At 41.4% G+C, this 22,983-nt stretch overlaps 1 protein-coding gene across 1 annotated transcript in view; it reads left to right on the forward strand.

Annotated features, from left to right (window-relative positions):
• KALRN (kalirin RhoGEF kinase) overlaps positions 1–22,983 on the forward strand; it is a 563,540-nt gene that overhangs the window by 527,345 nt on the left and 13,212 nt on the right. Inside the window, exons 18-21 of the mRNA XM_081965424.1 lie at positions 3,343–3,402; positions 10,342–10,369; positions 11,458–11,629; positions 14,864–14,985. Of these exons, the coding sequence (XP_081821550.1) occupies positions 3,343–3,402; positions 10,342–10,369; positions 11,458–11,629; positions 14,864–14,985 (382 nt within the window). The remainder of the gene's footprint in view (positions 1–3,342; positions 3,403–10,341; positions 10,370–11,457; positions 11,630–14,863; positions 14,986–22,983) is intronic.

The following is a 22,983-nucleotide window of genomic DNA, read 5'->3' on the forward strand; positions in this document are numbered from 1 at the left end:
TTCATAATTGGGGAGAAGGAAGAATTTGTGCAGTTGCAACAGTCCCCACTCTTCCAGAATTCCTCCTCTGTAACTATGAAAGACAAGAGGAACCCTATTTTATCTGAACAATTTCAAATATGCGATCTGTGTAAAAACAAATAGACATTTATAGTTCCACAAAAATGGAAAATATTTGTCAACCGGAAAATACTATGAATCATTAGTGTATATCATCATTTCACTTTACTGCATTCCATTAAAATCCCACTTCTGATTTAAACCAAGATTATAATGTTCAAGAAAAAAAATCACATATATCATAATACAATATTAAAATCCTAGCTAATAGTTCTAGTACATTTAAATTTACTCATACTTTACAGAAATGTTATTTTTTTTAAATTGACAGCACGATGTTTTAATTCTTTTTCTTCACATTCTGATTTAAAGTATTTTAAAAGAAACACAGAGATGTTTAATACCAGCTTCTTATATTCTCTTCCTTAACAGTATTGTTCCAGGGATGCAAAATTGCTTGTATTTATATTTAAATACTGTAGATCTAAATAATAAATCCTATGCTGGAAAGCTAAAAGAGAATATAAGATTTGGAGTGTTTTTCCTAAATATAAAGTTATATTTTCTACATAGAGGACATTTTATTTTATCCCACTTATTTCAAAACCAATATATTATTCTGATCACATGGCTTTTAATTTTAATAAAATTAAATTTAATTTTATGGGGATAAAGCATAAAGTACAAATCAATTATATCAAATATTAAATAAATATTAAAGTAAAAAGTAATGAAGTATTAACCACTTCTAATACCCAGACTGTTAAAGAATAGTCTTGGCAAGATTATCAAACCCATTATTATTCTGGCATGAGCTACCAAAATTGAAAGTTTAGAGAGGTAAACATTTTATTTTTGATAAAATAGATTTGTAATTTGTCAGTATTACTTTATCAATAAAGTAATTGGGAATGGATTAACAATTTACTTTCATTGGCAGGAATTTCTTCAAAAATGTTCTTACTCATAAAGTGGGAAGAGGGAGTTTGGGATCTGGTTGGCTGGTTTACAAATTCCCACTGCTTCCCAGAAACACCCAGATCATCCGTTTATCCATTATCTATCTATCTATCTATCTATCTATCTATCTATCTATCTATCTATCTATCTATCTATGTATCATCTATATATCTATCTATCATCTATCTATCTATCTATCTATCTATCTATCTATCTATCTATCTATCTATCTATCTATCTATTTATCTATCTATCTCTATATCATCTATCTATCATCTATCTCTCTATCTATCATCTATCTCTCTATCTATCTATCTATCTATCTATCTATCTATCTATCTATCTATCTATCTATCTATCTATCTGGTGTGCTGACCAATTCTCAATAACCCGGGTGGGGGCTCACAGTCAAGCAATTACAATAAAATCAATAAAAGATGGCAAGTGCAACAGATCAGAGAGATTGAAGTGAGAGGTCTTAATCTCCCTTGCACCTGGTGAAGAGCCGTTCTTCATGGCTTTTCTAAACAACATATTTGGGAGAACCTCATTCCAGAAGGCACAAACTGCTACATAGTAGGTGTGTTTTCAGGTGATCCACCATTGTTTAATCAAAGGAACTCAAAGATTTCAGTGGAACAGATAAATCAGAATTGCTTCTTGTCCATTTTGTCAGTGGAAAAGGTTTTCTGGCCCATTGATGAAAAAAGTCCTGGGCAGCAGGAAGCTTTGTTGGATGAGATCCATTGTCTTCTTTTGACTGCACTTTGTTACCCACCGACTTCTATTTACTTTCCTAACTCAACTACATTATGCAAAATTGCAGTTTTAAGATACTAATTCCAGCTATGGACTCTATATCATTTGTTGTAAGATGCCACAGAACTCTTCGTTACTATTTCTTAAAAGTTAATTTTGATTTGTGATTTTTGCTTTGAAAAAAACTTTCTGTTTTAAGCTTAGAACACATCCTTTTCTGAAATGTTTTATTTTACTGCCTGAGTTGACAGCATCCTAACAAATACCAAACAAAAGTGGCTTAATTGTTCTATGCTATGAAACAAAACTTGGATGCTGTCCAGTGTTCTAGCATAGAAAACGGATGGGGGAAATCTTGTGCTCCCTAAATTATTCACACACAGTTGCTACCCTCCTACCCTACAGTCTGCGGGGAAATTGTCCAAGATAATTGCAAAGAGAACTTTTTTTTTCATATAGAGATTGTGTAATGTTTTCAAAATTATTTAAATTATGGCTTGGCCAATCTTTCTTCAGCTGTTGACTGGTAGCAATCAGAATGGATTGCTATCCCACCTACTTAACAATGGCAAGTAGAAATCTAGGCATATATTTTTCTAACACATGCTCAGAACAACTATTAATGCAAAATGTAATGTTAGTCCCCAAAAATAAAGCTAAAAAGCAACAGAGCATCCAGTTAGCTAAGTACTGAAAGAGCAAATCCTCTTTTGAACAGACAATATATTGGATCATGCCTCCTCTTCTTTATATACACAAATGAGCATTTATGGTGAAGAGACCCTACTTTATGGATGAATCCTATCAATGTCTTTGGTGGGAGGGGAGTCAAATTCGAGGTCCGGTTGTGCCTTTCTTGATGTTGTGTTGTGTGTGTTCTGCCAAAGGATTATCAAGTCTGTCAACATTGATAGAGCATATTTGGTGGGCATCTCCCTCCTTAAACAAGCCATTCAGTGAATGGAGGATGGGTGCCCTTCAATGCCATAACAAATATGCTACTTTCTTGCATTTATCTAAGTGAGAATTAAGAAATACAAAATCAGAAAATGACATTCAGATTTTTCAAACTGGATTCACTTCTGAATTCTGGGCTGTTCAAGTTTCTTACAGTTGTAGGACATAAAAAAAATGAATGATTAACATTTGATACACATGGCTGAAATGCTTTAAAAAGGGCACCCCCAAAAGATTGACTGAAGCACTAGACTCTTAACTCATCCAGAATTCTTATTCATTTGCCAGAATTGGATGTGAAAGGTTATTTAAATATAATTTTGTTGGCCAAATTCCAAGAGCCCTCCCAAATGGGGAAGCTGATATAGCAGAGGTAGCGTTTCATAGTGCTGCTTCCATTTAATGTATTTTTTTCTAAATTCTTTAGGCAGTTTTCCTTTTATTTTTGCCCAGTGTGTATTGCTTGTACCTAGTGACTTTCTGTTGGAAAGTATTTGGAGTTATTGGTGGCCATTTCTATGTTGCTCTTAATTGCTCTGCTCTTCTCCTCTTTAATCTCTCTGCTGATCAAAACTCTTGTTCTTTTTTCTCCATGCTGCTTAAAAGGAGACAAACAGTTCAGAAGAGTCAGAATGCGATGACCTTGACCCCAACACTAGCATGGAGGTAGACCATGATCCTTTCTATCCTCCCTCTCTCGAACCCTCTCTAACTTCCCTAGAGAATTGTATGCCTGTTTTGAAATAGTATCTATAAAATTTGGTTTCTCTATTCTAAAAGAGGGGGTGACTGTAACATACTGTAGATTTAGAATGGAGTTCCTGTCCCCAACAGAAGATTTTAGACAGCAAACTATCTCTCATTTAATTTTAACAATATCCTTCTACATCAATGTGAGAATTACATGTAAGATACCAAATTGTCTTGGGTTTACTCTGGATAGATTCATTCTGTAAATGAAGCTGGAACTTCCACTGTGAGCTAACACATCAATATGTTCAATTAATGTCTCAACTGTTATGAATTCAGTTGGTTTGCTCTTTCTTGGTTCCACTGACCCAACTTTGAATGGGACAGTCTGATATGCTAAATAATATGTGATGGGAGGTATCTGTTAATTAGAATTTTGATCCGACTACAATAGATAAAGAACCATAATAGTTCAGTATTTACAACAAGGTCAATAGCCATCAGAAGTGTTTGCTGTACTAGTGAAATGCAACTGCTAACAGTAAATGAATACAAAGGACAAAAATCACATAAGAAGACATACATCAAGTAGTTAAAGTTTTCTTGGGAATCCCTGAGTTTTTGTACAAGATATTGACTGTGAAGTTACTTAATCACTTAGAAGATTGAGCATTGCAAAAGATCCTTTCCACTGAAAATAGTTGAATAATAAATAAACAATAACATTACAATATGAAACACATAGATTAAAAGCCAGAAATGAGCAAAAATGCAAAAGGCCTTCCAGAACAGGGATCTCCAATCTTGGCAACTTTTAAGACTTGTGGACTTCAGCTCCCAGAATTACCCCGTCAGCCATCCTGGCTGAGGAATTCTGGGAGTTTACAAGTCTTAAAGTTGCCAAGTTGGAGACCCCTGTTCTAGATAACAACACATCACTAAGCAAGTCTGTTTTAGAAAGAAAGTATCTGTCTGTGAGTTTAGAGATGAAGCTCATGTTATTATGGGGGGGGGGGGGGGATACTACAGAAAACCACTTTGCAATGATGTAAAAGTCCTTCCAATGTTCTCAAACCATTTGGAAAACATAAGAATATTAGAGTTTCATAATGAGCATGTTTGGGATACCTGTAGATACCTGTAAATGGGGCTGTGCAGATCCTTCCAAAGATGTACTTCACAATGCTTGGGTATATGTACAAAACATTTTTTCATATCCACAAAGTCTAGTAATGATGTAACTTTTAACTTTTAACTTTAACTTTTATTTGATTTCTAGACTGCCCCTCTCCCAGAAGGGACTCGGGGCGGTGTACAGTCATATTAAAAACAGTAAATATACATAATATAAATATAAAATAAATATAGATGTGGCTGGAGGAGGTAGCAATAGTTTACTGTACAATAGTTAAAGTTAGATTTAAAATTTAAAAATTTTAAAAATTTTAAAATTAAAACTACTTTACTGATCTGAAGAATAGTGCTTTTCATACATTCTTTTGCATTGTAGAAGACTTCTTTCTAACAATTTGCATAGTCCTAATATTTAATATATTAGAACACCTAAAATCTGTATTCCTTTACCAATTCATAAATAAAAGCTATATTTGTGGACTTTGGGTGATAGAGTACATAGTCTGCACCGAAGTCCTACCTGCCACTTCCTTGCTGTGTTTGCTTTGGCTAAGCAATGCTTATGCTGATATCAGACTACTTGCTGTAGCCTTGCAATTATAGTTTATTTTCAAAGCCTTTCAATAGAATATCCATTGCTACTGCTTTGCCGATTTATTCATATAAGTTTGAAGCCAATGGACAAAGAAAAAAGGAAAAAAAGGAGCTTGGAACAAAATAAGATGCAGCAGTAATGTTTGTTTAGATGTGGCAAGGGAGAGGACTTAAAATGCTGCTGTTCAAGTTTTACAGGAATAGTAAACTCTATGTGAACAAAAATAGAAATTTCTCCACGTATTTTTCTTACATTGTCCCCATGAAAATAGAGCAAATCCCTCACTACCAATTCATTTCTTGGCAAAGAGACCCCTTCTGTGGCCATTATATATTTGTGTTATCCACCTTGCCATAAAACACTGTTGATTACCTAATTATTCCATAAAGCTCACTCCATAATCTTCTTCTATATCAGTGATGGCGAAACTTTTTGGCACCAAGTGCCGAAAAGGGAGCACGCGCACATGGAACACCAAGTGCCAAAAAAGAAGAGGAGTTGCCCAGGGGGCATGCATGTGCCAGAAAATGTACTTTTGGTTTCTGCCACGCCTGCACACATGCCAATCAGCTGGCTGGCATGCATGTTCATGCCAGAAAATGGAAGACCAGTTCTTCCGGTTTCTGGCACTACCGCACACACAGAGGCCAGCTGATCGTCGCATGCGCATGCACACCAGAAACCTGAAAGAGGAATGGGTGACGTCGTGCGGACCAGGCGACATGGCTCCATGTGCCACTTTGGGCCAGTGGTGGGATTCAGCCAGTTCGCACCTATTCGGGAGAACCGGTTGTTAACTTTCTAAGAGGTTCGGAGAACCGGTTGTTGGAAGACATCTTCTTTTGGTTTTTTTTCCACTTTACAGGGCTAATCCTGTAAGGAAGGAAACATTCTGGTGTTGTTTTTAGCCTAATCTTTATTGCCCTGCTTACAGAAATGCCTCTTATTACATTGTAACAGCTAAGGCGAAGCACCCATCAACATGAGTGACGTTGAGTTGGCCATGCCCACACGGTCACATGACCACCAAGCCCCACCTACCCACCTGGTCATTAAGACAGAGAACCGGTTGTTAAATTATTTGAATCCCACCACTGCTTTGGGCACGCGTGGCCATAGGTTCGCAATCACGGCTCTATATCTAATTGTTAAGCTAGTAGTGCTGCAGTGTTCCTTAGCTCATTGTTTATGTCTTCTAGTGAGTATACATAAAACACAAATTATGTTTTGCTTTAAACCTAGAATATGCCCATTATGTTCTAGAAATTCAGCCCTTAAACACTGATATTTGCATGGTGATGACCTCGAGCATATCATCCCAGACGCCTGCAAACAGATGTTTGAGATCCATTCAGTTGCAATTCTAGATAAATATGAGTTTTGCAAGGCTATTTCCTATCTTGGATTAGAGTCCCGGATAATTTTCCTATCAAGAGTAATATTTTTCAACCACTGTTTGCCCCTGAAAGTACTGTTCAGAGTAAAAGAGAGCGAAGAACAGTTGGCCTGATGGTTAGGAAGCCCTCAGGCAAGAAAAACTCAACTAAAAATATATTGTTGATCCTCACTGAATTTATCCAAGCAGTAGATTGACATGGTGGGAAAGACAGAAGGATTCCATCTCCAGCAAAGGTGCATGTCCTGCTGTCAATAGCCTTCCCATGTTAAAGCAAATTAATATAGCTCTTTTCCTGCTTCCTTAGTTTTCTTTTTTCTACAGTTTTGCACAAAGTTGCTTTCATTAGTATTCCACAATGGTTTAGCTATTCTTTTTTTTTAACTCACTCCCAGATTTGGTCCTCATAAACTTTTGGGTGTAGCTGTTTTTTGAAAAGAAAATTATTTATAAAATACATTCTGATCCTTCAATGCTCGCTTCCATTTTGCAGCATTAATAAATCAAAATTAAAGGCTGCTACTTAATTGCCTCATGCGCTAAGGTTCCCAGTGCTAATGCATTCCTTTGAAACCTGTAAGACCTGTTTCTGAGTTTTCCCAATACCTGTTCCATACATGCTTCAGCCAGAGAATTGTGCTTGTCAGAAAGCCATTAAAAAGAATGGTGATATTAAAGAAAGGCAATCAATTTAAGGTGCTCAGAATCCAAAAATATTCAAGACTTGGTGCATTTGGGCCTTTAGGTTTCTTTAGAAGAATGTTATCAAGAATAGCTACAAGATACTCAGCATCATCTGTGGATCAAAAACCATTCAATTTTATTCACCTTGATATGTGGGGAGAAAAATACAAGAAATGTCCTGTATAGGTGGAAGAGGATGCCTGGAGAAAAGAGATAGGTAACTTCAGCCTGGAGGCCATGTCTAGCTTGTTTGTTTGTGGCTCCTCAAGGCCCTAAGACAAATAAAGCTAAAATTTCAACGAGGCCATAATAAGCAAGACTTACTATGTTTTGGAACAGTTAAAACAATACTTATTACCATCTAAAGAGGTGGAGATGGGGCTACATCAGGTTATTTATAACCTAAATGTTATCGCATCTTTGGGAGAAATGATCAAGATTGGGAAGATATCATCGCCATTAGGATTGCCATTTATCTTTTCTTCACCCTATCGCCAATATTTTTCATGGCAGAAATACCACAATTAGGTTCTTCCTTTGTCCTCAACATTTCATTTTTAGATAAATCTTTGGAATGTGACTTTTTAAATGAAAGTGGGCAACATATTTGTCACCAGAATTAATATTTTACTGTAATTGTTTTAGCCACAGGGAGTTTAACAGTGAGATCCCAGAAGGAGCAAAGCTGAAATTTTCAGGGTTGATTGGGTATTGTTATTTTTTTCAAAATATATGAATGCCGGTTCACACATGTGCAGTTAAAGGACAGGTAAACCTATCTTACTGCTTACCTTTTTATAGCAGTTTCACAACTCTTAAAAAGTGTAAGAACTGTAAATGACCCGTAGTCATAATTTGCCCATCCTTTCCGAATTGTGGTTATTAATAATTACCTAACAGTAGCAAATAGCGCTGCCTATTAATCTTGAATCAACAAGGCAGAACACTTCCAGCTGGATAAGCCTTAATTGAAATAGTGGGATCGTCAAATAAAATAAAATTTTATTGGACTGCTGTAACAGTTTAACCATTAATCCAGATGTCTTGGCACATACTGTATATGCCCTCTGCTGCTGAAAGAAATCTAATGTCTAGCCTAGGGTTTAAATGCATTTGCTACAATATTACTAATGGTACATTTCTGTATAAATTTACTCCTAATTAGGCTGGATTATTTCTAGTGGATCTTATTAGCTTTGATATTGGACAAAGATGCTTCATCAAAGATTTAATTTAAAAAGCTAAATTGAAATGCTGGATGTGTTAACTGTAACCTTTGAATACATTTGTGGCCAGGGCTTTTTCTATCACAGGTTTTTCCTTTTTTTTTCAAATAAGTATCATATTTTTGATAAATCTAGATTCCTTGTGTGTCTTTAGGCTTTTTAGCTCTCACAATGAGTTTATGAATACCAAGTAGAGGAACACACTGCATGAGAATAGGTCATACTTTAAAAATGTCATTTTCTTGAAGGCAATTCCAGATCAGTGTAAAGACTTACTGGAAGGAAATTATTTAGAGTTTAATGGATTTTGTCTAAAGGTTCTCAGGTACAAAATAATTAAAAGTCCTACTCTAGTGGGTAAGGCTGAATTTTTGCCAATCAGGTAAAAGAATTTTTTACCATCGGGTTTGTCCTGATAGTAAGTGCAAAGTACAAATACAAACATTTTTCTTCACTTTGTACTGGTTGAATTAAAAACTCATGGTGCTGCAGAATGACAAAAAAAGAATGGATTGCCATGAAGTAATCAGACCTGCAGAGATTTTGAAACAAAGCACTGTTTATTCAAAAGCACTGTAGTAGCTGAGGTTTCTGAACGAAAGATGACCAAGCTCTACTTATTATTTTATCTAAAGCACATGAGTACAATTACTGTAGAGTACTGGACTGTTTTGCTTAATCTGCTATTTTAACAAGGTGATTCTTAGGTGTGTGAGGATTATATGTAGTGCTAAATATGTTCAGATAACAACTAGACCTTTGCAGCACTTCAGAACTGATTCCAGAGAAGTTCTTTAGCATGAACTCCGCAAAAATCACAACTGGTTTAGAGCTGCAGACAGATGCTTCTGTTGCACGCCTCGTACTTACTTTAAACCACCTGTTTGGAATGGAGTCCAAAGTGCTGTAGAACTCCAATATGCCTATGGAGATTCTCAGTCATCAAGGTCATGGTTGTCCCAAAGGTGCTTTTTCAAGAGGCAACTGGACTTTCTGGTTTTTCTTTGAAGACGTTTCACTTCTCATCCAAGAAGCTTCTTCAGCTCTGACTGGATGGTGGGGAATGGAAGGATTTATATTTCTTGCAGACAGCTGGTCATATGCATTCTTTTAGAGAGTTGTTGAGGCCACTTGGAGACCAACAGCCTGTGCCTGTGTTCAACAGAGTGAAGAGACACAGGGCAGAAAACATTCTGCTGAAAGTACAGCTCTACAACACAGTCTTTTCAGCAGTTCCTTCCAGCAGTCCTCCTCGCCCATTTGCACTACTCAAGTGACCCTTAGGACATAGACAATCCTCCAAGTGGCCTCAATGGCTGTCTAAAAAGAATGCAAATGACCAGCTGTCTGCAAGGAATATAAATCTTTCCATTCCTCACCATCCAGTCAGAGCTGAAGAAGCTTCTTGGAGGAGAAGTGAAACATTTTCAAAGAAAAACAAGAAAGTCCAGTTGTCTCTTTAAAAAGCACCTTTAGAACTCCAATAGCTGCAGGAATTATCTGATTCCCAACCACTCATGAAGATTGTCTGCTGATCATGGGAAGTGAATTAGAGGAAAGATCAAAGATTATGGGCAGTAGATCTATGGTTCATTTACAACAAGTACATTCATGACTGGGAGCTCATTTCTGCTCCTCTTAAAGTTTTTTCAAGATCTGGCCAATTGAAGGATCCTGAAATCTTGATGTAGAGATCAGAAGGAGCTGTTACAATAAACACAATATTCAGAATGACACTTCTCAGGATGTACTTTCAGTTCCTCATTATTTTTAAAACTTATTCATATCCCGCTGAGAGCATTTACTTTTTTCAATAACCAATTAAATAAACCTTTTCTATTTCTTGTGTGTGTGTGTGTGCATATGTATATCTTTTTCAGATCATCAACCCAAATTTCATCCAGGAAGGTGAGTTAAAGACATACGCTTGTTCAAGTCTTTATTTTTCCATGTTTAAAAAATGAAAAGGGAAATAATATTGTTTCCCCAAACATATCCTGGGTAATTTTGTCTCAACAATGACAGGCATGATACTAAGTACATTCTGACTACAGTTCCAAATAATATATTGGACAGCAAATTAAACTGACTTTGCTTTCCCTGTAATATCATTTAAACTACAGTCTATGAATTGCTAAAATCTGCAAACTATAGGATGGCAGAAAAGTGATCTAGAAATCTCTGTCCAAAAATTTTCAGCCTAGATTTGGTAGTTTGAATTATAATTCATTTAATTCTGTTTATTTTAGCTAAGCCGTTTTCAAATTATTCTGAGATTCCTTTTCGCTTTTATTTTGCATCACATTTATACAAGCTCGGTATCTTCCCTGAACATTGTTATTGATTAAATTAATTTATACCTGCCTTTTCATTAAAATATGAACACCCATGCTGCTTATACCTTTTAAATAAGTAAAAAAACAGCCCAAGTATCCAGAAATGCCAAAGATAAAAACCAATCAAAGTATAAATAATTGGGAAAATGTATCCCATAGTTCTATTTCGACATCAGTGGAAGGCTTGAGTGGCCAAGTTAGGAATAGATTGTAACAGAGAAAACCTGTCTCTGTGGTGACTGACTTGATGGCAGATAATCACTTCCATTTCAAAGATTCTACAAGCACAGTTTTATGAGGAAACTCACCATAGATCTTGTTTAAAATGTTCAGGATATGAATAAGATTTCAATGTTGTATTATGAAAAAATGACACTTCAAACTAAAGTTGATACTTGGAGTCGTCACAAAACCATGGTGATAATTCTTCTAAGCGGTGGAGGTCTTTGAGGCCTTCTCTTTTCCCCATTTCTGAAAACATGCCTCAGAAATGGGAGGAAGGAGGAATATTTTTTTTCTATTTTCACTTTCTACGAATCAGGAGTTTTCTTGGACCAAAACCCAACGACTCCTTGCTTGACAGCTGTTTCAGTACTTCAAATGAAATCGTTAATGTCTCTTGTGAGTGTGATGTGTCTCTGTGTATGGCATTTACTCCAGTTGCTCCTGAGTTTCTCGTGCCCTTAGTGGATATCACTTGCTTGCTTGGAGACACCGTAATGTTGCAGTGCAAAGTCTGTGGGAGGCCCAAACCAACCATCACCTGGAAAGGACCGGATCAAAACATGCTTGACAATGATAGCAGCACCGCTGCCATTACAGTTACCTCCTGGTATGTTCAATCTTTACCTACAGGATTCTGCTGAAACAATGAATGAATTAAGGTGGCTATTGAATATAGCAATATATATTCAATATAGCAAATTAGGTAATTGTAATTAAGTAAAGAGAGTTAATTTCATAAACCATTTAAAAACTGTTCTGATTTTCAATTCCTCATAACATCATAAGAGCCGAAGGGGCATAGTGGTTAGAGTGCAGTACTGCAGGCTACTTCAGCTGACTTCTAGCTGCAGTTTGGCAGATCAAATCTCACCGGCTCAAGGTTGACTCAGCCTTCCATCCTTCCAAGGTTGGTAAAATGAGGATTCAGATTGTTGGGGGCAATATGCTGACTCTGTAAACTGCTAAGAGAGGGCTGTAAAAGCACTATGAAGCAGTATATAAGTCTAAGTGCTATTGTTATACCCTGCATCGGTCAAGAGGAATATAGAAAAAAGAATGTCCAACTCCCTGCTATAGGAATGAGCAACTGTTTTGTCAACAGAAACTATAATTTATATTGTGATGGAATATAGTTAGGGGGTAGATCCCCAGGAGGGAGGGGATGCATTCCAGAGAAATAAGAGGCAACTTAGTCTAGATATTATTTGTGAAAGAAAGAGGATGAAGTCAGATCCTCCCTAATAGTTCACAGAGTATATTGTACGTGCTGAAAGTAGACTCCTCAGCCTGGCAAGATTTTGTCTGTATGTGTTAAACCTATAAGTAGCAATAGCAGTTAGACTTCTATACCACTTCACATTGCCTTACAGTCCTCTCTAAGTGGTTTACAGAGTTAGCATATTGTCCCCAACAATCTAGGTCTTCATTTTACCAAATTCTGAAGTATGGAAGGCTGAGTCAACCTTGAGCCAGTGAGAACTTAATAGCTTTCATGTGTTTCCTACCTCAAGATGACCATGAAAAAACTGAAAGGATTTTGGAAGCTGCAGAAATGGGATTAAAAAATGCTGGTTACCATTCATACCTTACTTATTGTGTAATTTTTTTAAAAAAATTAAAATTAAAAAATGAACAGTATTTCAAGAGAAGTTACATCTGATGACAAGTATTCACAGGCAGGCAGCCTAGGTACCTTCTATTTAAAATGTCATTACACCTTTATATTCTATTATAAAGATTGGTGGCCCTCAGAATACCTTAACATTACAATCAATTTCATAAATCAGTGAAAAGGATTAGAGCATTTTTGAAAAATAGATCAAAATATTTAGAATTTAAAAACTTTTTTTAAAAAAAACTGAATTATTTTACACAAGCTCCTCCAACAGCAAGCATGTTGGACCTCAATGGGAAACAATGACTAAAAGGATCTTGTTACTTAAAATTTCCCCAAATAATGTGATAGCTACTAATAGATCCAACAGAATGAATATGGACATATTCACACATTATACTGTGTTGGAAAGTATATAAACCAAGTAGATTGAAATCAGATAGTCAAGATAATTAATCTCAAGAAAAAAGATCCTAGAAATAGACGCCCATATTTATTATCACCATGTATTTCATTAAAATACAAAAAACATTTCTTTGTTAAGAGAAGTGTTAATCAACTTCTCAATCAAACCATACAATTTACCATAAGAAGTCATAAGAAGGAAGAGGTTTGGTTACATGCCCAACCTTTCTTCAAAACAGTGTATGCCCTGTATCAAGAGGAATTAAAGGACATTTTTACACCATATTCAAAGAAAAGTCCAAATCAGAATTGATTTGATCCATATAGCTGCCTGAAAATATGATGCAGTATATATCAGTTGCTAAAGGAATGTTCTTCTTAGGGCTCCTAATGCATTTTAATAAACCTTGTTAAATAAGTTCCATGGCTGGATAAGAATGTTCTCATGGCATAAGAAGGAAAAGGTTTCCTGAGAATTCTTTTGCACCTGTACGAGGAAATATCTTCTGTAAGAAATCACAATTACCGTATGGCGGGTTTTTCTGGCCCTTTGTCAATCTCAAGAATTTATGCTGATTCCAGGAGAGGCAGACAAGTTTAGGCCTGTGCTCTGAAAGTTGCTGACAACTGCGTGTATTTAACTATCAATATTGGAACAAGGAAGACAGCCCCAGCTGTCCCAACGATGGCATGGGAGATGGATTCATTATTGTGTTTTTGGCCCATAGGAACTTTCCATCTGTTCATTTCATTGTGTCATTTCCACCTTCATCTGCAAAGTTTAATAATTCTATGTTACTGTAAGTCATCCATTGTATGCATGACTGGGTATGACTGCTATGTTTGTATAGATCTTTTCATAAACAGTAAAAGAAGGTTAAACGTAAAAGGAATGTCAAAGCGTAAATATAGCAGCACTGTGACCTTAGTGTTTAGTTATCTTACTCATGTTGGTTCGTGTCCCAAACACCCTGTAAATGAGGTATTCAACATCTCTTGATCAGAATTGGGGCTGATGAGTGAAATTCTGCTTTTTCGGGAGATCATCTTTCTATGGCTCTCCTGGGAGAATTGGTGCATTCACAACAGGGCAGGCAAGATTGGTGCATTCACAACAGGGTCAGCTAATCACAAAGCATGCCTTGAATAAAAATGAAGATGGCCCCAAAGATGCTAGTATTCCAGGTCACTTTTGTTGGTGTTGTTTTCTATGTAGGTAACTACACTTACAAACAAAATTCTGGGTGCAGCCACTTATTGTCTTTATCTCCTAAGTCTAAATGGAGCTAAGGAGCATTCTTAGGAATAAAGATGATATTCACGGCTAGAAGTTTTTTTAACCAAATGTTAGCTTCATATTTTAAAAAATCATATTTTAAAAAATCCTTGGGAGGAGAGAGGCTAGTAACAAGAACCTTACTTCACATAGGCTCCAAATTCCAGACTCTTAATCTGCACAGTATGAATAACCGATCTACTTATAGTGCAAAACCATTCCATTTTTGGAATCATCACAATCATTAAACAAAGCAGTGTGAACCAATATCTATTAATAAATTATTTCTTTCCTTTTGTGTGACTAATGTCCATAGACTCAATGAAAAGAGCACAACTTTTCTATTTTTCCATTGGTTCTCATTTTCCAGATCAATTGACATTGATGGATTGGATTGGATTGGTGGATTTGTATAGTCATTTGAATAGGATTGGTAGATTTGCATAGTCAAACCCATGACCAGAAACACTGAAAAAGTTACGTTCTGGGAGAGAAGCCACTTGACAGAATTTCAATTTAACCTTTTGACTTCTGCTCCCCTCTAGTGAATCAGGTGACATTACCCTAAAGATCTGCAACTTGATGCCTCAGGACAGTGGCATTTACACCTGCGTGGCCACAAATGAACTTGGAACAGCATCCACATCAGCAACAATCAAAGTACAAGGTAATGAATTTTCCTTTCATTTATAAGCTAAGTACATGGAGCCTGTTGTACAAAACCTTTTTATAGGTTTGCTTGATGAAATGGTATTGATTTTAATCGTGGTGTTTTAGGAGGAACAGATTAATAGGGTAAACAAAGGCCAAGTTCCCCCTAGTAATAGTAGTAGCATTAATGATAGCAGTTTGGTCTCATTTACTTGGAGGGAAGTCTCTGCAAGTGGCAACAAGAATGCAAGTGGGCCACACTTTAATTGAATGGATCTGGAAGGCATCATTTGCTTGGAAACGTGCATTATTCTATGTAGAACAATTTTTTGTAGGAAAATAACTTACATCCGAAGAAGCCTGAGAGGGAAAGGATTTTTAAACTTCTCTACATATTCAGATTTTATAGCCACAATAAAGGGCCGCCACCACCCTGCTTCGACCTTAGCTAAAGGTAAAGGTTCCCCTCGCACATATGTGCTAGTCGTTCCTGACACTAGGGGGCGGTGTTCATCTCTGTTTCAAAGCCAAAGAGCCAGCGCTGTCCGAAGACGTGTCCGTGGACAGCATGACTAAACACCAAAGGCACACGGAACGCTGTTACCCTCCCACCAAAGTGGTCCCTGTTTTTCTACTTGCATTTTTACATGCTTTCGAACTGCTAGGTTGGCAGAAGCTGGGACAAGTAACGGGAGCTCACTCCGTTACGCAGCAGTAGGGATTCGAACCACTGAACTTCTGATCGACAAGCTCAGCATCTTAGCCACTGAGCCACCACGTCCCTGACCTTAGCTAATATCGTTTAAGACTGAGAAATGTGTGATGATACAGACTTGGCTGGAAGTCCAGGAAGCCATATCTAAGATGCGGGCTACATCTGAAACTTGAATCCTAGAAGGAGGTTGTGGCAAGCCATTTTCTGTATTGCTGTCTCAAATCCATGAATACAGTCATCAGGAGTCACATTCAGGGAGTGAACCTATAGAGAATTTAGAACAGGGGTGTCAAACTTGTGTCGTCACATGACGGATTGCAACTTTTTCCCCATTCGCTAAACCGGGCGTGGGCATGGCCAGTGCATGATGCAAGTTTGACAGCCCTGCTTTATAGACTTCTTCAGCACATGACATTTGAAATGTTATCATGTTTAAGTTCTTCCTTTTTCCAGGGCGCTGCTCTGGAGAGTCCAAAGAAGGGTTAAACACAGCCAATCTGCCCAGAACTGAATTGAAAACTTTAAGCCACGCCTCTGGTGCCGACTCTCCTCAGATTTTTTCAATTCAGCTAGCCCAGTAGACGCGCTTTAAGATTTCTCCAGTTCTAAGATTGATTCCTTGGACTCTCCAGAGGAAGAATAATTTTTTAAAACAGGATTTTTAAGGATTTTTAGAGCAGGCTGGTGAGTTTAAATTTAAGTTTGTTTTTTTCCCTTTTTAATTGGGTTTTTCTCACCCTTTCGGCTCTCCTGGAGTCCGGGGCTTTGCTCTGGCTCCTAGAAGCCACAGGCAGCTGTTGGGGGAAGCGCGTGGGTCGGAGTGCCGATGCCAGCGCTGTTGGGGCACCCCTACTGGGGGCCGATTCCCACTGGAAGCCCTCCGTTGCAATTTGTGCTTCTAGCAAGTCAAATTGCTGCGTGGGCTTCCAGGGCAGCCATTTTGGCTTCTTCCCTCTTTAAATTTGGCGCGCAAAAGCTCCGGTGAGTTCCGGCCGCCATTTTGGATTGCGCAATCTTCCGGCTTTACTTTTAAAAGTTTTTTGCCGCAGCTGCCTGGTGCCTGGCTCTTTGCAGGAGCCGTGTGGAGTCAGAGTTGCCCGGTGTGACTGGCGACCTGGGCCCCAATCCAAGCAAGTGATAGCGGCGTGGGATCGTGGCCTGCTGGGTCGCCTCCTTTACTCTCCTGCAGGCGCTGGGAGCGAATTCTGCTCGCGCCTAAGAAATTCCAAGATACTTCAGGCCTTGCAGTTTCTCTGTCTCCTCAGGAGCATCGTGCTGCGGTGGGCTTTCTGGAGGTGGTGAGTGGTGGTTTTCCCATCCCCCTACTGCCCCAACCAGTGATTGTTACCATGGCAGATCAGGCCCCTGAGACTTCTGAGGGTGTCTCTTCCAGAGCCCCTGTAAGACAGGCCGGGAAAGCTGCCAGGGAGGCCATTAGAGGGAGTAAGCCTTACTCCAGGCATGGCCCCAAGCAGGGCTCAGGCCTAGACAAAGATGCATTAAGGCGACAGAAGGCCTTAGAAAAACAGGTTTCCAAAGCCCAACAGCAGGCCCAATCTTCCCTTTCGGTGTCTCCTGGGGAGCCCTCCAGGGAAATTCCTCCAGCCCAGGGAGGCCCCATTTCTGATAGTGAAGAGGAAGGGGATTCCTTGGCCATGGCAACTTCTCCAGGCCATTCCATGGCTGATCAGGCTGATCTCTTTGCCTGTCCCTCTGATATGGATGAGGGACCAGCTCCAATGGGGCCCTTAGCCCCTCAACAGCCGATCCCCGGGCCCACTCAAAGGGTTCGCCCCATTGAGGACCAAGGGCCTAACCTATCCACTGAAATGCAGGAAATAATTAACAGGGCCATTTCCCAGGGCATTGAGGCAGGCATGCAAAAAGGTGGCAAGCGCACTCGCAAGACCCACCATTTGCAACCCCAGGAGGATTCCAGAGAGATGACTCCTAGCCTTCCACCTCCGTCCCTGCATTCTTCAGTGGCCTCCGATGATTCAGACTGGGAGGAAGAAGAGGAATTTCTTCCTAGGCAGGAAGCTGAATTCTCTGGGGATGAGGCAAGCCCCGCCAAAAAGCCGGCCTTTTCAGGCTTATTTAATTTGGATAATTTCAAAACCATTTTAGATAAGGCTAAGATCTCAACTCACATGGGGTCCACCCCCCCAGCTCAGGTGGTTGTAGACCCTGATGATCTATCTGGGGATCTCTTTGAGGAACCCATTTCAGTCCAGGAAATAGTTCCTGTACCCAAGATGTTCCTCAATTTAGTTCAAAGACAGTGGGCGCAGCCAGCTACCATGGCTACCCCCAGTAGCCATGACAAGAAGCTATATACGGTGGATGCCAGCCTGGAGGAGCTGCTCAAGCTCCCTCCTATCGATCCCCCTGTAGCGGCTCTTACCTCCTCTTCTGTGCTCCCTCCTGACCTGTTGGAGGGGCTCAAGGCTGAGGACAAGAGAACCGAAACTGCTTGTCACAAGACCCATCAGGCAGCTGCATGGGCCATTAAGTCCTCCGCTTCAGCCTCCTTTTTCTCCAGGGCGGCTCTCCTGTGGCTGAGGCAGTTGTTGAGGAAGATACCTGCCAAGGACGTTAAAGTCAGGCAGGATATCAATAAAATCATGGCAGCCACAGAGTACACTGCTGATGCCACTCTGAATGCTGCTAAGTTTGCCTCGCGTGCCCTAGCGTCTAATGTTACTTCCAGACGCCTCCTGTGGCTTAGGCACTGGAATGTGGATATGCGCTCCAAATGGAAGCTTGTTACTGCCCCCTTTAAAGGGGACAAGCTGTTTGGTGAGGTCCTTGATCCAGTCCTTGTGGAAAACAAGGACAAAAAGAAAGTGATGCCATCAGTCACCAAAAAGCCTGATCGTAAAGGTCCTGGCTCTTACAGGAGGCAGGCCTTTCGGAACAATGAGCCCTCCACCAGCTCCGCCCCCTATCATCGGGCGTATCCCCAGCAGGGTGAGCGGTCTCAGGACCGTCAGTCCTTTCGAGACAGAGGTCGCCAGCAGCCCTTCTCCAAGCGGCCATTTCGGGGGGGCTCCGGCTCCCGACCCTTTAGGAGGTATAAATGACCATCACAGGTCAGCTCCCATAGGAGGGCGGTTGCAGTTGTTCCACGCCAAATGGGAGCAGACCACGTCGGACCAGTGGGTTCTTCAAACGGTCCGCATGGGTCTCACTTTAGAATTCTGGTCCCCCCCTCCCCGCCACTTCATCCGGTGTCCAGTTCCCTCAGGGTTAGTCAAAAGATCCCTCATGGAACAGGAGATAAGGCACCTCAAGGAGATCAGGGCCATAGAACCTGTCCCAGCAGGCCAGGAAGGAAGAGGGTTTTACTCCATCCTGTTTCTGGTCCCCAAAAACTCAGGAGGGTGGAGGGGGATATTAGATCTAAAGAGGTTCAATCACCACGTGACATATCGCAGGTTCAAGATGCAGTCCCTCCAGTCCATCTTGGGGTGCATCAGGCCAGGCGATATACTAACGTCCATAGACCTCAAAGAGGCCTACCTCCACATCCCTATCCGCAAAGCCCACCGCAAGTTCCTGAGGTTCTCTTACGCGGGCCTCCATTACCAGTACCGGGCAATGCCATTCGGCCTGTCATCGGCGCCCAGGACATTCACAAAGGTTCTCGCAGCCGTGGCGGCTTTTCTACGGTCACGTCCGGTCAGACTCCACTGTTACCTAGACGATGTTCTCATTCTGTCATCATCGCATCAACAAGCTGTCAGCGACCTAGAACACACCATGCAGGCGCTCCGGGACCACGGGTTCACCATCAACCTGGAAAAAAGTCATCTCGTTCCCACGACCAGACTGAAGCATCTAGGGGCCGTCATCGACACCACCTCGTGCACGGTATCCCTGTCCCCGGAAAGGGTGGCCAGCCTTCGGGAGATGGTCGTTCAGGTGCAGCAGTCACGTCTAGTCAAGGTGGTTCAGCTCTCACAGCTCCTCGGCAAGATGATCTCGTGCCTGTCAATCGTGCCTTGGGCGAGACTTCACTCCCGTCCCCTACAGTGGCTCCTGCTTCCATATCAAAGAACAAACGAAAGCAGCTCAACAAGACTGATTCCAGTTCCAGCAGAGGTACGTCGCTCTCTAAAGTGGTGGTTGTCTCCAGCCCTGTTAAAGGGGTCGCCATTCAAGGAGCCAGTCAGGCTCACCATCACAACGGATGCCAGCCTGTTCGGTTGGGGGGCCCACTGCCACAACCAGCTCGCACAGGGCAGTTGGTCCCCTTCCGAAGCCGCTCACAGCATCAACTGGCTGGAGCTGAGGGCAGTCAGGCTTGCGCTGAAGCGCTTCCAGAGCACCGTTCAGGGCCACCACGTGCGCATCATGACAGACAATGTCGCCACCAAGGCGCACATCAATCGACAGGGGGGAACGCGCTCCAGATCCCTGATGAAGGAGGCGGAGCTCTTGGGTCGATGGGCGGAGAGGTATCTCCTTTCTCTTCAGGCGGAGCACATCTCGGGCACGAGCAACACCCAGGCGGACTGGCTGAGCAGATCCACAGTCGACCACTCGGAGTGGCGTCTACATCCGCTGCTGTTCCAGCAACTGTCCCAGAGGTTCGGCCTCCCGCTGGTGGACCTGTTCGCCAACGCGGCCAACGCGCATCTTCCGCGGTTCTTCACAAGGTTCCACGACCCGAGGGCGGAAGGAGTCAACGCGCTGCACGGCCCGTGGCCGAAAGGTCTGCTTTACGCTTTCCCCCCGCTACCTCTTCTTCCCAGAGTCATCAGGAAGATCCTAGCAGAGGAGGCGGAGGTGCTGCTGGTAGCACTGTACTGGCCCAGGAGAACCTGGTTTGCAGACTTGGTGAGTCTTTCGATCACACCACCGTGGCGGATTCCTCCACAGGACATCTCTCTCAGCCAGGGGGCCCTTCAACATCCAGAACCCCAGTGGCTGCAGCTGGCCGTCTGGCACTTGAGAGGGATCTCCTAAGCAGAGGCAAGTTGTCAGACAAGGTGATTGGCACCATCCAAGCGTCACGACGGCAGTCCACGACGCGCATCTACGACGCCACTTGGAAATCCTTCGCCAGCTGGTGCACGGCTCATGGTACGTCTGCGCCCCTTGCTTCGGTTCCTGTCATCCTGGACTTCCTGCAGGAAGGTTTGGACAAGGGCCTGGCACCTAACACCCTGAGGCGCCAGGCGGCAGCCCTGTCAACCATCCTCTCAGTTGAGGGCTACGCATCTCTTGGCCGGAATCCGACCATCCGCAGTTTCCTCAGGGGAGCGACCAACCTGAGACCCCCAGTGGTCCACAGATACCCATCTTGGGATCTCAATGTAGTGTTGCGGTCCCTCATCGGGCCCCCGTTTGAGCCCATTAAGACGGCCAGTCTCAGACACCTCACATTCAAGACGGTTTTTCTGGTCGCTATCACGTCTGCTCGTCGCATATCGGAACTGGCTGCCTTGTCAGTCAGAGAGGACTTGTGTCTCATTCGTAACGACAGAGTAATCCTGAGGCTGGACCCTTCCTTCATTCCGAAGGTCAATTCCTGGTTTCATCGGGCGCAGGAGGTGGTCCTTCCGGATTTTTGCCCGCATCCTCGGCACCCGAGGGAAAAGCGCTGGCACATGCTGGATGTGCGCAGGACTATTCACAGATACATCAAGCGCACGGCCAGTTTTCAGAAATCCGAATCTCTATTCGTCTCCTTTCAACCAGCTTCTCAAGGCAAGAAGGTCTCTTCATCTACCATCGGCGGATGGCTGCGAGCCTGCATTGCGCTTGCCCACGTTTTACAGTCCGTTCCTGTGCCTTGCAATATCACAGCACATTTGACTAGAAGCGCCGCCACCACAGCTGCCTGGTCTACACAGGCACCGATTGAAGAGATCTGCAAGGCGGCCACCTGGACTTCTCTGTCTCCATTTGTCCGAAATTACAAACTGGACAGTTTTGCATCGGCGGAAGGGGCCTTTGGGAGGCGTGTTCTTCAGGGCATCCATACCAGCGGAGCGACCCTGATGGCTGAGCCTTCCCGCCCTAGTGACAGTTAGCTTGGGCATGTCCCTTCTTTGGACTCTCCAGAGCAGCGCCCTGGAAAATGACCATTGTCTTACCTGAAGGGTCCTTTTCAGGGCGCTGCAACGGAGAGTCCACCCCGCCCTGGGGTCTATTCTCCGCTGGTGTTTGTGAAGTCACAGTGTTGTTTGTTGTTTCTGTTATTGTTGTTGGACTATTTTTGACTTGTTTCATATTAGACTTCCAGTTGAAGTTTCAGCGCGCAACTGTTCCACGTCTTCATTGAATAAATCTGAGGAGAGTCGGCACCAGAGGCGTGGCTTAAAGTTTTCAATTCAGTTCTGGGCAGATTGGCTGTGTTTAACCCTTCTTTGGACTCTCCGTTGCAGCGCCCTGAAAAGGACCCTTCAGGTAAGACAATGGTCATTTCATGAAAAAAAATCCCCACTTTGAAAGGCTGACATGCCAGTTTTTACATGTAAACTTGTTTTGAAGTAAATTTACACAAATTATTGTCACTGAAAATTGATAGTACTTTATTTTCTACAACGTTCTAGCATTAGTAAATAGAGGACATGTTTAATCCTCTCCTCGCCTGCTGATTTCAGTAACTCTCCACCTTTATACACCCATACAACTCTACATTAGCAATTTCTCTCTCTCTTTGTATCTTCTGCCGAAAAAAGAACATCTGAGAAGCAAAACAATCAGGGGAAAATAAAGTCATGGGAAAGAATTAATTTCTCTCCTAGAAGTGTTGTTTTAATCCAATTTTTTTTTTAAAAAAGAAATGTAACCTACAGGACAGATTAAGTTTCTGATTTAACACAATCTAATTTTAAAATGCATTATTTTTAGTGCAGTTTAACGTAATTGCTGATTGTAACTAGTAATCTCTATCAACCTAAATATTGGAAAGGTATAACTTTTAAAGGGTATTTGAAATTCAGGAAAACAAAGAAAGTGGAAGGAGGCAGGCAAGCCTCCAGGAGACTCCCAGTGACTGGTATGTTTTCCTGCTATATATTATGTTACTGTGCCAAGTTATTATCAGTCATTGGACATTTTGCTGATTACCTTTTTATTTAGAAGTATAGCATACATGAAGGCTGATCCAATTATTTGGAGGAAAAAGTGATTAATCCTTTAGAGCAGTCTAATCTCAACAAATTTATGATGTGTGGTTTTCCAGACTGGGGGAATTCTGGGAGTTAAAGTCCACACACCTTAAAATTGCTGAGGTTGAGAAAGGAAAAAGATTTGATAGTAAATCTGTTTGCTGTTTGCTCCTTA

Source organism: Natrix helvetica (genome assembly GCF_964273705.1).
Source record: "Natrix helvetica genome assembly, chromosome: 1".
In the NCBI taxonomy this organism is placed as follows: Eukaryota; Metazoa; Chordata; class Lepidosauria; order Squamata; family Natricidae; genus Natrix; species Natrix helvetica.